This window comes from Tiliqua scincoides, chromosome 1, assembly GCF_035046505.1.
Source record: "Tiliqua scincoides isolate rTilSci1 chromosome 1, rTilSci1.hap2, whole genome shotgun sequence".
Classification (NCBI taxonomy): domain Eukaryota; kingdom Metazoa; phylum Chordata; class Lepidosauria; order Squamata; family Scincidae; genus Tiliqua; species Tiliqua scincoides.
In genome coordinates this window covers 98,297,061-98,309,739 of record NC_089821.1, presented here as the reverse complement: position 1 = coordinate 98,309,739, position 12,679 = coordinate 98,297,061, and the positions used below count along the sequence as shown (strand labels likewise).

The following is a 12,679-nucleotide window of genomic DNA, read 5'->3' as shown; positions in this document are numbered from 1 at the left end:
CTCTAGCCATGGTACAAAATTCAAAAATTGTGTTACTTATTTGACCCAACATTTTTTAAGTACGTGGGAAATTCATAACTCCTGGGAAGCTCTGGTAGTTTGTGCTTTATGTAAGAAAGGCTCACTGTGCAATCCTAACTGGCTTCTCCACCAGTGCAGTGGCTGCTGCACTAGCTGAGAGTGTCGCAAACATACCGTAAAGCACATTTGTACCACCAAGAGAGCAAGCAGCACTGGTGCCTGTGCTGCCCCGTCAACCACTGAAGTAAGATTTGTGCCAGGCAGCAGAGGAGCGGCAGGAGAGTGGATAGGAGGCGGGGAGAGGTTTTTCTGGCCAAGGGGAGGGCAGAACAGGGGTGGATCAGGCGGAATCGGCAGAGTAGGCCTCCACTGTATCCTAATCCCTTCCTGGATCTGAATGCCCTACCCGGAGCTGCTCAGACTTGTGCCAGCTATATAGCGTGCGTGTGTATGTGCACAGAGCTAAACCATGTGCATATCACTTCTATCTATGCTATAGCTGCTGCATGAAACTCCACTGTGGCAAAAAGTATCTCAGCATTCTCAGTATAACTGCATGCAAGATAGTGTTTGAATTTGGACATCGGAATGCCCAAGCACAACGAAGTCAGACACATCTCTGTGCACTACCCTTCTCTGTTTGCTACCCCACTGCCTGCCATTGCTTATGTAGGTTACCTGTTCCTTCTCTGTACCACTGTTGCCTACCTGTTGCTAAGGTTTTAGTGTATGCCAGCCGTTTTGGCAGGTGCCTGTTTACTGACATAAGCAGGCAGGCAGCAAAAATGAATACCTGGAAATCTAAGTAAGAATAGTCTGAAAGAGCCTTGAGTATAGGTACGTTCTGAGAGTTAGGTGCTGTGATTGAGGGCCTGAAAGTGCACACACAATGCTTATTACATGGTAATCCTGGTATCTGTGTTCAGTGGCCAACTCTCATATTCTCTAAAGTCACCTTTGCAGGTAAGTGTGTATGTGGCATGCACATTTGCATGGGGACTATACTCATGTATAATTTTACACCTCCAAGATCAGGGTTATCTTTACCCATACAGCTAAAACTAATACTTTGGAGTTTGTCTTTCAGTGAATTGCGTTGCAATCAGAGCAACTTATCCATGAATCAGAGTTATCTGTTTTATCTTGGTATCTTTTCTTTTAACAGATCATTTCCGATGCCAGGGTTCGTGTGGAGCTAGCTCTTCGAGAAGCCGGACTTCTTAAATCCCTCTATGCTCAGGAAATTTTACCAAAAATTCCTCCACCCAGACTTCCCAGGAGAGACATGGACTCCACAGTCTTTAAAATGTAGAACTGGGAACTAATCAAGGATTTTGAATCATTCTGAGTTTATTAAGACTCTCTAAATAAATAGTTTTTTAATTCAAGAAATAAATTGACTGTTGAGTTGTGAAGGCTGTTTTTTTTTCCTTTTTCTTTCTTTTTTTAAACAAGTCATGTAGGGAAAAGCACTGGACTGTCAAGCAGCCCAGAATCTCTCAATCTGCTGCTATAAACCCTTTTCTGGTGACGCAAAAGTCATTCTGTCATTGTGAACTTTGGAGCTGTTGGCACAAATTGCTGGAAGCGTTGCGTGTGTACCAGCAGCTCCGAGATGCTATGCTGGAGCAGGGAAGGTGTCAGTGAGGGTGGTCACTGGTAAGTCAGGCTGGTATTCGGGCAGCATCAGGGAAGGTTTGGGGGCAGGAAGGGAAGAACCTTGGCAGCCGTGGTGCATGGCAAAATCCTATTCCCCTTTTCCCAGCCCAGCATGCTCCCTGAGGCTCCATGAACTTACACCATTTAAATAGCTGTTATAAATCTGAGAAGACCCATTGGTGTCCAGGCAACTTTTGGAGAGATGAGTAAAACTTATTTGCACTTACCTCTCCTGGGCCATCTGGTCATTCCCTCCCGCCATTGCATGCAGTATGCACTCTGTCAGGGCTGCTGAATCACACAGGTTTGTGGGGGATAGGATTGGGCTGAAGGAGTGTGCAGTGGACCATTTAGCACTCCCCCACAATCTTGTGCATTTCTCTGTTTAGGAAACATTCATGGAAACACAGTTTATGGAAGAATCAGACTATTTCAGGTGAAATCCTTTTAGATGAAAATCTGAAATAAAGAACTTTGCTGGAGACAAATGTCCACCAGGAAATCCACATAGTGATTCATGGAGTGCCAGTATAGTACATTGGATAGATTTGGGAATGGAAAAACCTGGGTTCAAAACCTCCTTTAGCCATAAAGGGAACTGGATGACCATGGTCCTGTCACTGTCTCAGCCTCACCTCACCTTTCATGTAAAGATGAAACAGGAATCTGATCCCCTGACCCCTTGGGTAAGTGTGGGATTCAAATGTCATAATTGATACTTCATGATTTCAGGTTCTCTTGGATTCCTGACTTAGCGAATCTCTGGGATTAAAACAAGAGTAATGGCTTTCTCATATGAAGCTGATGTGATCAAATTGTCCTCATATGCGTGATTTTTTGCAGCAGGTTTGCAGTGGAAGCACACACACCATCTTTTGGTCAGCCATACAATTTTCTTCCCCTGATGAAATCCATTATCATTTGTTTGCAGAAGAAGCTATTGGGCATTGTGCTGATTGGCTAGAAACCAGTCAGTTACCAGCTCCTATTTTCCAAAAAGTTTTTCAGCGTTTAAAAATTGATGCCACCTGATTTTGTTGTTGTTGCTTTGTTTTTAAGTGGGAGTAGGGGAGAAACAAGTGTATATTTAAATTGGAAAAAATGTACAGTGCTTTAAAAATAAAAAGGCAGGCAACATTCCTGAAACATGGAGAAATGAGACAGATTACTGAATCAGCATTGAATGTACTGGCTAGGTTGTCAGTCAAATGAGTTGTAAATGTTGGGGGAAGTTTAGCTTCTGTTAAGAGAGCAAAAACACAGTGGTCCCTGGTTTGCATGTAATCTGTACACATTCCTTGACTTCCCCCCCCCTCTAACCTTGAAGCCTCTTCTCTTCCTATTTAACCTTCAGAGAACCACCTTCCCATTCTACATGGAGCATTCCACTCTACAAGAACAGCAAAATGCAGTTAGGTCCTTAGCAGACTATATTTCTTACAGATCAAGGGTTTGCCTGCATATAATTTAATCCTTGCCCACTAAATCTAAAATGACTTGTATTATGTTCTCCATAGTATCTCACATCCGTTTCATTGCAAGTTCCATTTCTTGTATTTGATTACGAATTTAGCTAGCCTTATTAATATGAACAACCATTCCTTGATTATTATTATAAATGGAAATATAAGCTTTCTCTCCTTGTAGAAGCCAATTTGATTCATCATGTTTACTGCAAACCAATCATCCAAACAATTTCATTTTGCAAATTAGTCCTTGAGAATAAATTACAAAATAAAAAAAAAACAAAACCATTTCGGCTATAGGGGTCTTTATTATGGTGCAGTGAAGAACCCTGTTTGTTCTGCTAGATGAAAGTGAACTTGATAAGTCATTTCATTTTATGACTCTAAAAGCATTCCCAGACCTTATGCAGCATGCATATGAAATGTATGTAAACAAGGTGCATCAAATCTGTAGCTTGCCAATTAGCCACAGTTCAAACAATTTATCTCAGGGCATGAAAACTGGATGCAAGTTTCATCTTAACAAACACTAAAAAAAAAATGAGCCCCCCCCCCCAACAGTCTGTGTAGCAGCTGTCATTTTGGATGCAGTGTTTCTAAATGTTGTAGTCTCACTAAGGGAGCAAAAAGAAAAATGAATGGTAGCTCTCAAAGCAGGTGCATTTCAAATGTCAGTCCCAGCCCTACCATTTTCTCAGAGGATTCAATTGTAGCCGAGAGGCACAACCCTGCAGATCCCAGCAGGGCTTAATCATAGTTAAACAGACTTGAGAACTGAACACAATTCGTCCTGGTTTGTGCTGAAAGCCACATCCTGGTCAACATCATGTCATTTAACTCAGTTCACAGTCATTTTCTGACTTGCTAGTTCTCCGTAATGTCAAAAAGCCCAATGGGGACTTTGGGAAGGAACTGTGCTGTGAGAAGGAGGACTGTGTTAGTGATCTCAAGCTCTGCAGGGAAAATAACACCCCTGCCCTCCCAAAAACACACATACCATGCAGTTCTGCAGCATCATTGCTTAAGCAAGTCCTGGATATAATAATGTAAGATAACTTCTGAAGTGGTCTGGGCGTTTTGTCTCTTGTGTAAATTAGAAGCATGCGCAGAAAATAGATGGCCACCAGAATGATTGTTTCAAAGCAGGGAATTCTGCTGATCTTGTGACAATATAACCAAAAAACATATCCGGTATGTGTGTGTTAATCTCTGCTGCAGTGAATATGAAGCATCTCTGCTGAAGAAAACAACCCACCAGTGTTAATAGGCCAAAGATGACCTAGTGGCTATTATTCTAGTTAATCTTGTCGGAGGTGGAATGTGGATTTTAAAGCAACTGCTGCGTTAGGTTCTGCTTGGCATGATAGTGACTCATAGCAATGGTAATGCCCGGAAGCAGTGAATAAACACAGACAGAATGTTCCCAGTCATCCTCATTCAGGAATCTGTCGCTGTGATTCTGTGTAGGGCAGAAGAACAGCCCCTAGAGCTGAAGCATGGGGTTCGGAAGAGGTCACTTGCTGGGGCCCAATTAAAATAACTTTGGAAGCTATTTTCCTTCTGGTTTTCCCGTATCTTGTTGGATCCCTTTTCTCCCTTCAGCAAATGTGGCAATCACTTGGTAGAATAAGCGTGAATTCTGCCTTTCCTCTGGGATTTTCTAGGGCATTGGTGGGCAACCACAGTGGATATGTCAGAAGCTGGAGGACCCAAGCGAATATGCATGATTTAGTGGGATGCAGTTAACATAATTGGCACATAATTTTCATGAACAGGGCTGATGCAAAACTACAGATGGTGGATACACTGCCATTTTTATTCATTAATACATGCAGAAGAGCATGAGTCAGGCTTGTTACATCAACCAAGGGCTGCTTCATTTTTAGTAGTACGTGCAAAATATTTTGTATATGTCCTGAAAATAGCAGTTGTGTAGCAAGTCATGTGGATGTTATGGGTAAACCTATCAGGTTTTGCTGCAGTCACCTGCGATGTGTATGTACAGTGGGAAAGGCCAATTTTCTTGTATTTAGCAGAAGAGCAACTACTATGAATCCCAGCATGGATCTTTTCCAGAGGTTCCATATTCAGTGGAACAAAGGCTAGAGTTAAGGCCAAATTCTATCCAACTTTCCAGTGCTGATGGCTCTCTCTGGGGAGGAGGGCAAAGAAGGAACAAAGAGAGAAAGGAGGAAAGCAGGGAGAGAAAAAACAAGCCAGCAAGGAGACAGACACATGAGCGCACACAAAATGGTGTTCTCTTCTCAGGGAAAGTGCTGCAGGCGAAGGTGAGGAAGAATCAGTTGAAGGAAATAAAGCAGGCAAGAGAACAAATTCAGGGTGGGGAGAGGGCTGTCCTGCTGTCCTGCTCTGAACCTCTTGCAGCAGACTCTCTGGCTAAAAAGGAGGGAAATGAGGAAGACCTGAGAAAAAGTGAATCAAGCCAGGAGGGAGGCAGGATGGAGGAACTGCTTACTCGAGCTGGCACCTACCTAGCTGCTCAATAACCTATGCTGGGAAATAAACAGGAGGGATGCAACTCTGTTGTTTTCCCCAAGCCCGTCAGCAGCTTTTGGTTTCATTGGCCATGGTAACCTTCTGAGACTCCTCTCAAAAAGGGGGAGAAAGGGCACAGTGATATAAAGGTGGTGCTGTGGGATTAATGTTCACCTAAAACGGAGCTGCTAGATTGCTTGCAAGGATACCATGAATGACACAGTTCATCAACACTGAGGCAGCTGCATTGGGCAACAATATGTCTCTGGGCACAATTCAAAGTGCTGGTGTTCCTATAAAGCTCTCAGTGATGTTGGACCGGGATGTCTTAAGGACAGCCTTTAGCCACCAGAGAGTTAAGAGCTACATCACAAGCATAAGAACATAAGAACAGCCCCACTGGATCAGGCCATAGGCCTATCTAGTCCAGCTTCCTGTATCTCACAGCGGCCCACCAAATGCCCCAGGGAGCACACCAGATAACAAGAGACCTCATCCTGGTGCCCTCCCTTGTATCTGGCATTCTGACATAACCCATTTCTAAAATCAGGAGGTTGCGCATACACATCATGGCTTGTACCAGTAATGGATTTTTCCTCCAGAAACTTGTCCAATCCCCTTTTGCACAATCCCCTTGTCCAAGCCCTTCTTTCTGACTGCTTACAGCTGAAGTATGCTTGGCAGGTACATAGGAAGCTGCCTTAAACCAAGTCAAACCTGGGCCATCTAGATCAGTATTGTCAACCCTTTATAGTGTAGGTCTTCTCACCGGCAGCATCATGGTTGTAGAAGTTTCCTCCCGGAAGATGTCCATCAAGTTCCCTCCTTGTCTACCTTCAGACATCTACTGAAGATACTGTTCTTCAGTGGTACATGTGATGAGGACCTCTGATGTTTATCACTGGCATACCTTCTTCCACTCTCTAAAACATTTTAGCATCAATCTTCACTTTTTTTTCTTTCTAACTCTGGCAGCTGCCTTATGAAGATGCTATATCTTGAAAGGCAGGCTATAAATGTATTCAATAAGTCTCAGCATTCCAGCATGGGCCTACTGAACTCAAGCAAGAAAGATCTACCCCTCCTACACGTGTGGAGAGGCAAGCTAGGAAACTCATCAGGAACTTAAAATTTATTTCCACTATATGCAAATGCATTTGGTCATGGGCAATTGCATTTACTACCACTGGAAAGAGCTGCAGCAGTGATTTGTCCCCAACACACTGCTAGTAATATCCGTAGATTAGCAATGATGTCCTACTTGTTGCAGGCTGAATAATTTCAAGTTAGAGAGCATTGTACACATTCAAGCAAAGGTATTTAATTAAGCATTTTAAACAAATTAGGCAGCCAGAAACCAAGGTACAAAAGGTCATATGTCCTTGTGACATGGAATCCATTTTGTTGATTATCTTCCTGCCAGAAAGAGTCACTTCAGTTTAGTAGGTAAAAAGGCTATATGGAGACTGTAATACATAATGTGTACTACTATGGCCTAAACTTAAACACTTTTTAGTAATGGCTAGCAACATGAAAGCAAACTAGACAAGCAAACTAGAGTAGGCAAGGCTGTCACACAAAACTTATTAACCTTGTTATCTTGAAGACAACACCCATGATCAAGTTTAACCTTTGCCAATAAAACACTTTTTGTTGCAATCTACCAGTTCGGAATTGTTCTAATAGAATAGATGCCCCTTCCATTTATTGGTTTTTCATTTGCATTCTCCTTGCTGCTATGACACCCTCCCCATGTGCCACAGTGGCCATCTTGAGCAAAAGAGAAGGTTAGGTATGGCTGAAGGATTGTAGGTGAATGGAGGAAACTGGGCATGTCTTAGAAAACATCCAGGAGATGGAAGTGTAGCAGAAGTGCAAATGGAATAGTAGTTTGGGCTAAAGCAGGAAGTGAGCAGACTGGTCAAAGCCAAGTTGAGGCCTTGATTTGTGATTTGGGAGCAGTGTATGTCAAGTCTCTGAAATGTCTGTTTTCCCCGTATCCCCAACACTTGGAGGCAAAACTACATTGAATGGACTACCCTATGACCTGGGGCTCTGCCCCCATCCACCAAGCCCCCTTCAGTAAGACTCATGTGGAGATACATTTGGTGCAATTGCATTTGTTCTTCCTCTTGTTCTAGTCCTTGGGGTCTTGTTGCATCATAGACTGAAACAGCTCAGTTGATCAATACACTGTTATTTGTTTTCCCATAGGTATATAACATCTCCAAGAGTCTGGCAGCCTGAGAAGTCCGCAGCCCCAGCCAGGTAAGTCAAGTAGGTAGAATCCCTGTCAAAGGGCGCAATCCTAACCCCTTATGTCAATGCTTTCCAGCAGTGACATAAGGGCAATGCAGCTCTGAGGTAAGGGAACAAACATTCCCTTACTTTGAGGAGGCCTCCATGAGTGACACCCAACTGCAGGATGCAGCACATGTCCCATTGGCACCGCTATGCCAGTGCTGGAAAGGATTGCACCCTTAGGATGTCCCTGGATAAGGGTGGGGTATTAGGGTTAACTCTTGCCCCTCCATCATGTTTGGCCTCTTTCTGACTTCCCCAACTTCTGCCAGACTGGTGATGGGCCTTCCCTTCCCATAGGGTTGTTCAAGTAGCTAGCTTCTTCTTTCCCCAGTCTAATACTCCTTTCAATTCCTGCCTTTCTCTTTTTCTGTTTCCTTCTTCTCTTCCTCCAGTTTCCCTTGTTACTTTAAGCAGAGCCTGACTTCACCCCTGTTGTGGGCAAGAGTCCATCAGGGGCTTACCTCTTTCTCTCACCCCTCTCCTTCCTGCTAAGCTAGTGCATTCCCTTGTTATCCCCCTCTTGTCCTAGGCTAGAGGCGTCCAAACCTTTTGGCAGAAGGGCCACATCATCTCTCTGACTCTATGTTGGAGGCCAGGAAAAAAAAAGAATTAATTTACATTTCAAATTTGAATAAATTTACATAAATAAATATATTAGAGATGGAACTCATATGAATGAATGAAGGTCTTGCAATAGGTCAAGACTTATAAAAGGCCTTGCACAAAGCAAGGCCAGCCTTTCTTTCACTGCCGCTGCTGCATAACAGTCATGAAACAGCAAGCAGTGGAGGGAGCCTTCTTTCCACAGCTCACACAAGAGGACGAACAGTCGCTCTTATGCCGAGAGCAGTTGTGTTGGGCTAGCATGGGCTTATTCAAGGCTGGGGGCTCCCCATGGGCTAGATTGGGAGTCCCTGGGGGCCGCAAGTGGCCCCCGGGCCGGGGTTTGGACACCCCTGTCCTAGGCTCTCACCCTGTTCTGGTCAGCATCCTTTCTGCCCTTCTGGTTTCCCACCTTGATCTGGATTCTCAATTTCCAATGAGGGTCTTACCCAGCTCAGTTGGATGGCTTCATGTGTTTCTGATGCTCTCTTCAGCTACATTCCTTGTTCCATCTTCATCACAACCCTCATGATTTCCATAGGTCACTTCAGCTTTTTGGCTGAGGGGAATTCACTTGCTCTCCAGGGATGTTTGAATTCTCCCTCCTAGGAAGGATGAGTTTGTTCCTCCAAGGCAGCCATGTTGTGATTGGATGTGGGGCATGTCCTTGAGATTCACCTCACTGCATGGAGGTTTTTGTCTTTAAAAAAACAAAAAAAAACCTACCATGTTCCTTGACATTCATATTTCTTTTCCTACTGAGACTTGAATGCTGTCTTCCATGCGTCCAGTTTGGCTTTTACTGTATAAGCAAATACAATGAATCAGGTGGAGGAGTAAGCCATGATGCCATTGGTGTGACTACTGCCTGCTCAGGTCAGACTACTGACTACCTCTGGTCAGAATCATTCCCTAGCAAGATACATAGCTAGCATGGGCTGAATGTGGCACTGTGTGGCAAATTATGCCTCAGAGAGCATCTGGGGGCAGTTCTGACACTTTCTTCCTCCCCAGTTGAGTTTCTGTGCAGACAAATTGGTAATGTCCACGTTGGGTTCTTTTGATGTTGTTCATCGGTAATTTGCAATTTGAGAACCGTTGCTGGAATAATTGAGCTGATGGAAAAATAAACAAGATGAAGATGGGGCAAAATTACAGCTTTCACTGACACTGATGAGTTAATGATGACGCTTTGCAGTTTTGAAAGTTTAAAAGTGTAGTGCGCAGCCCCAAACACCTTCGAAGAAAATTTCAAATCCAGGCACTCCGTGAGTTCTATTGGATGTTTTGTTTTGTTCTGTGCAATTCACTGTAAAGAAATTACAGTTTTCGTTGCTGCACGGTACAGCTGATTAGTGCAATAATCTCTGACTGCTGAGTGGGCTCTGAGTTTGGGTTTCAAGCTGAGAAAAAGTTTTATTTCTGGTTCTTTTTTGCCCATTGATGTATGATTGAAAGATCTCCACCTGTGATGAAAAGATAACTTAGTACAATTCCAGAGATGTCCAAAACAGATGGCCCAATCCTGGCTCCTGGAATTGACATGGCAAGTACTATCATTCGAAAAGGTTATGATTGAGAGGACAAGAAGTGTAATAGGGACCCAATGATTATGACAGTGCCCATACGTATTATCCCAGGAGACTGGACATGAAAGGGACTTAAAGCCTTCTGGTTTAATATCAGAGACCAAGAACATTACAATCATGGAGAGAAGGAATGACCAAGGGCCACTAGGTACCTATTGATCAAATATGTTTGATTATATTCACTCCCTTAGCTAATGCAAAGGCACTTCTAGGCAGAATAAAGAGCAGTGATAGACAGTAATAGTTAAGTGCTACCAGATTCCATGGTTAGATCTATGAGATGATTCTGAGACTTGACTATTATCAGTCCAAGGGGACTGACAGAGCCAGCGCATGCTGTTCAGTTCATTAAAAAATTAGATGTATAAATAAATAACTGTAACAAATATTCCAGGATTAAAAAAATAGCTGCCTTTCAGGGTGAGACTTCTGGAGCTCTGTGGAAAGCACAAGAAATCCTATTTATCCCAGAAGCGTAGATGGAACATGTTTGTGTTACACTGAAGAGCAGCAGGGGGTGGGCCACCCCAGTCATGCTATGCCACAGGCAGCACAATCCAGCCCCCACCCCCCAAGCTGGCACAAGTCCCTTCTGCCAGCTCCTGAGTGTCACAAGCGTACGTTTGCGGCTACTTGGAAGGAAGCTGAGCCAGTGCACAGATGTGTGTTGGCTTAGTGGTGTAGGAGCTGCGCTGTTGGACTGTGAGATTGTACTGCACTGGGAAGGCCAGCAAAGGGGGAGGGAGGCGTGATGTAAATCCCCTTACTCTGAATTGCACCCAAGCCTGCTCCTACCCTGCACTGAATACAGCGCAGGCCTGCCTGTTCCAGTGCAGGTTAGGGTTGTACCCTGAGTGGAAGTGAAATCTACAAGTCCCACCCTCACCCCCCCAGTTTTAGTCAACTCCTGGCCTTTCCTTGTAATCTTATCAAAATGCAATCAGTTTGCTTTATATGCGAATGCACTATGCGAATTTGCTTATCTACAAGGGAGAGAACTGCCACCATCTTGCTTTATCTGAGTCTCTGTACTTCAAGTTAAGATTCAGGTTCATAAAGTTCATAGAGTGTATGGTGAAGAGGGTCCCTGGAACCTAACCCCATTTTCCCCATAAGCTCAATGATTCAGTATCCGGTATTATTATTATTAGTAGTAGTATTAGTATTAGTATTTATATACCGCTTTTCAAATAAAAGTTCACAAAGTGGTTTACAGAGAAAAATCAAATAACTAAATGGTCCCCTGTCCCAAAAGGGCTCACAATCTAAAAAGATGCAAATGAATACCAGCAGACAGCCACCAGAACAGACACTGCTGGGGTGAGATTGGCCAGTTACTCTCCCCCTGCTAAAAAAAAGGAGCACCTACTTGAAAAAGTGCCTTCTTACCCAATTACCAATTAATTTGGTATCTACTAGGTTTTCCAGGAAACTAACCCTAGCGGACAACGAGAACTGACTGTAGTACTAAGAGAGTCGACACAAAAGGTAAGAGGCCTGAGCTTTCTCTTATCCTATTCATCATTGGTCGTATGTAAAGTGATAAAAAGAGATACAATATCCTGTGATTTTTCACATAGGTCACTACCCCTGCAATGTATGAATGAGACTTCTAACATCCTTCATCAAACTTCTTCTTTCAAACCTGTAAATCAAGAGTTTTGTGGGGGAAACAAGATATTGAAGCAAGCAGGGGAATATATGATAAACATATATTATCATAAAGAATATGTTACATAACATAAGGAATAGGACAAACAAACATATGTTTGTTTATATGTGAATATGATACAATATGATCACATGTGATCTGAATATGCTATGCGAATATGATGCAAACATAAAGAATATGGTAAACATTTTTTTGCTATTGAATTCACTTTAATTTCAGTACCTAAATATATAAAAGATTTACTGGCTATTCACCAGAAGAACAGCACCAACACAACACAGTCTGATTCCCAGAAACTCTCTTTCCCCCATTTTCTTTTGGGGTTATTTTAACATTTGTAATATTAGCCGGTTCTGTAAAAGTGCTCAAAAATGTAATACGATATATTAAACAATGTGAGCTGCATAAATAACTTAAACTTAGTACAAGCCAGCACAATTCTCAGATCCAATCACATACAGACATAACTACATGATCACCGGAATCAGACTCTAAGCACTATACACAAATGCTCATTTAGCAAAAAGCTATGGTTCCCATGTCTGAGTTCTGATTAGCAAGCAAATATGCATACAGTCCTTGTCAGCAGTAATTTCTGGTCACATTTCTGAATCAGTAATACCCATTTTTCCTCTTTCTTCTGGATTTCCTGTCATCACGGAGCTCATCACCTGGTATTTACTGCAGCGCTTAGGTATGAAACCAACATTAAAGTGTTTCATATTCAACTAGGATCACAGCATAATAAGCTAGGAACATTTTCTGTACTGCTATGGAGTTGCCATACATTGACATCTTCGATCTAAATATTTTGAAGCTGTTTGATCAATTTCTGACAGGCGTCTAAAACGAAACGTTACCCCACTGAG

General features: G+C 43.0%; 1 protein-coding gene across 1 annotated transcript in view; it reads left to right on the top strand.

The window, feature by feature from the left end:
- The window catches only part of CCDC148 (coiled-coil domain containing 148), a 151,606-nt gene extending 150,170 nt beyond the window's left edge, over nt 1–1,436 (top strand). Inside the window, exon 15 of the mRNA XM_066638028.1 lies at nt 1,187–1,436. Coding sequence (XP_066494125.1) covers nt 1,187–1,333 — 147 coding nt within the window. The 3' untranslated portion in view covers nt 1,334–1,436. The remainder of the gene's footprint in view (nt 1–1,186) is intronic.
- Nucleotides 1,437–12,679: the final 11,243 nt, after the last annotated feature.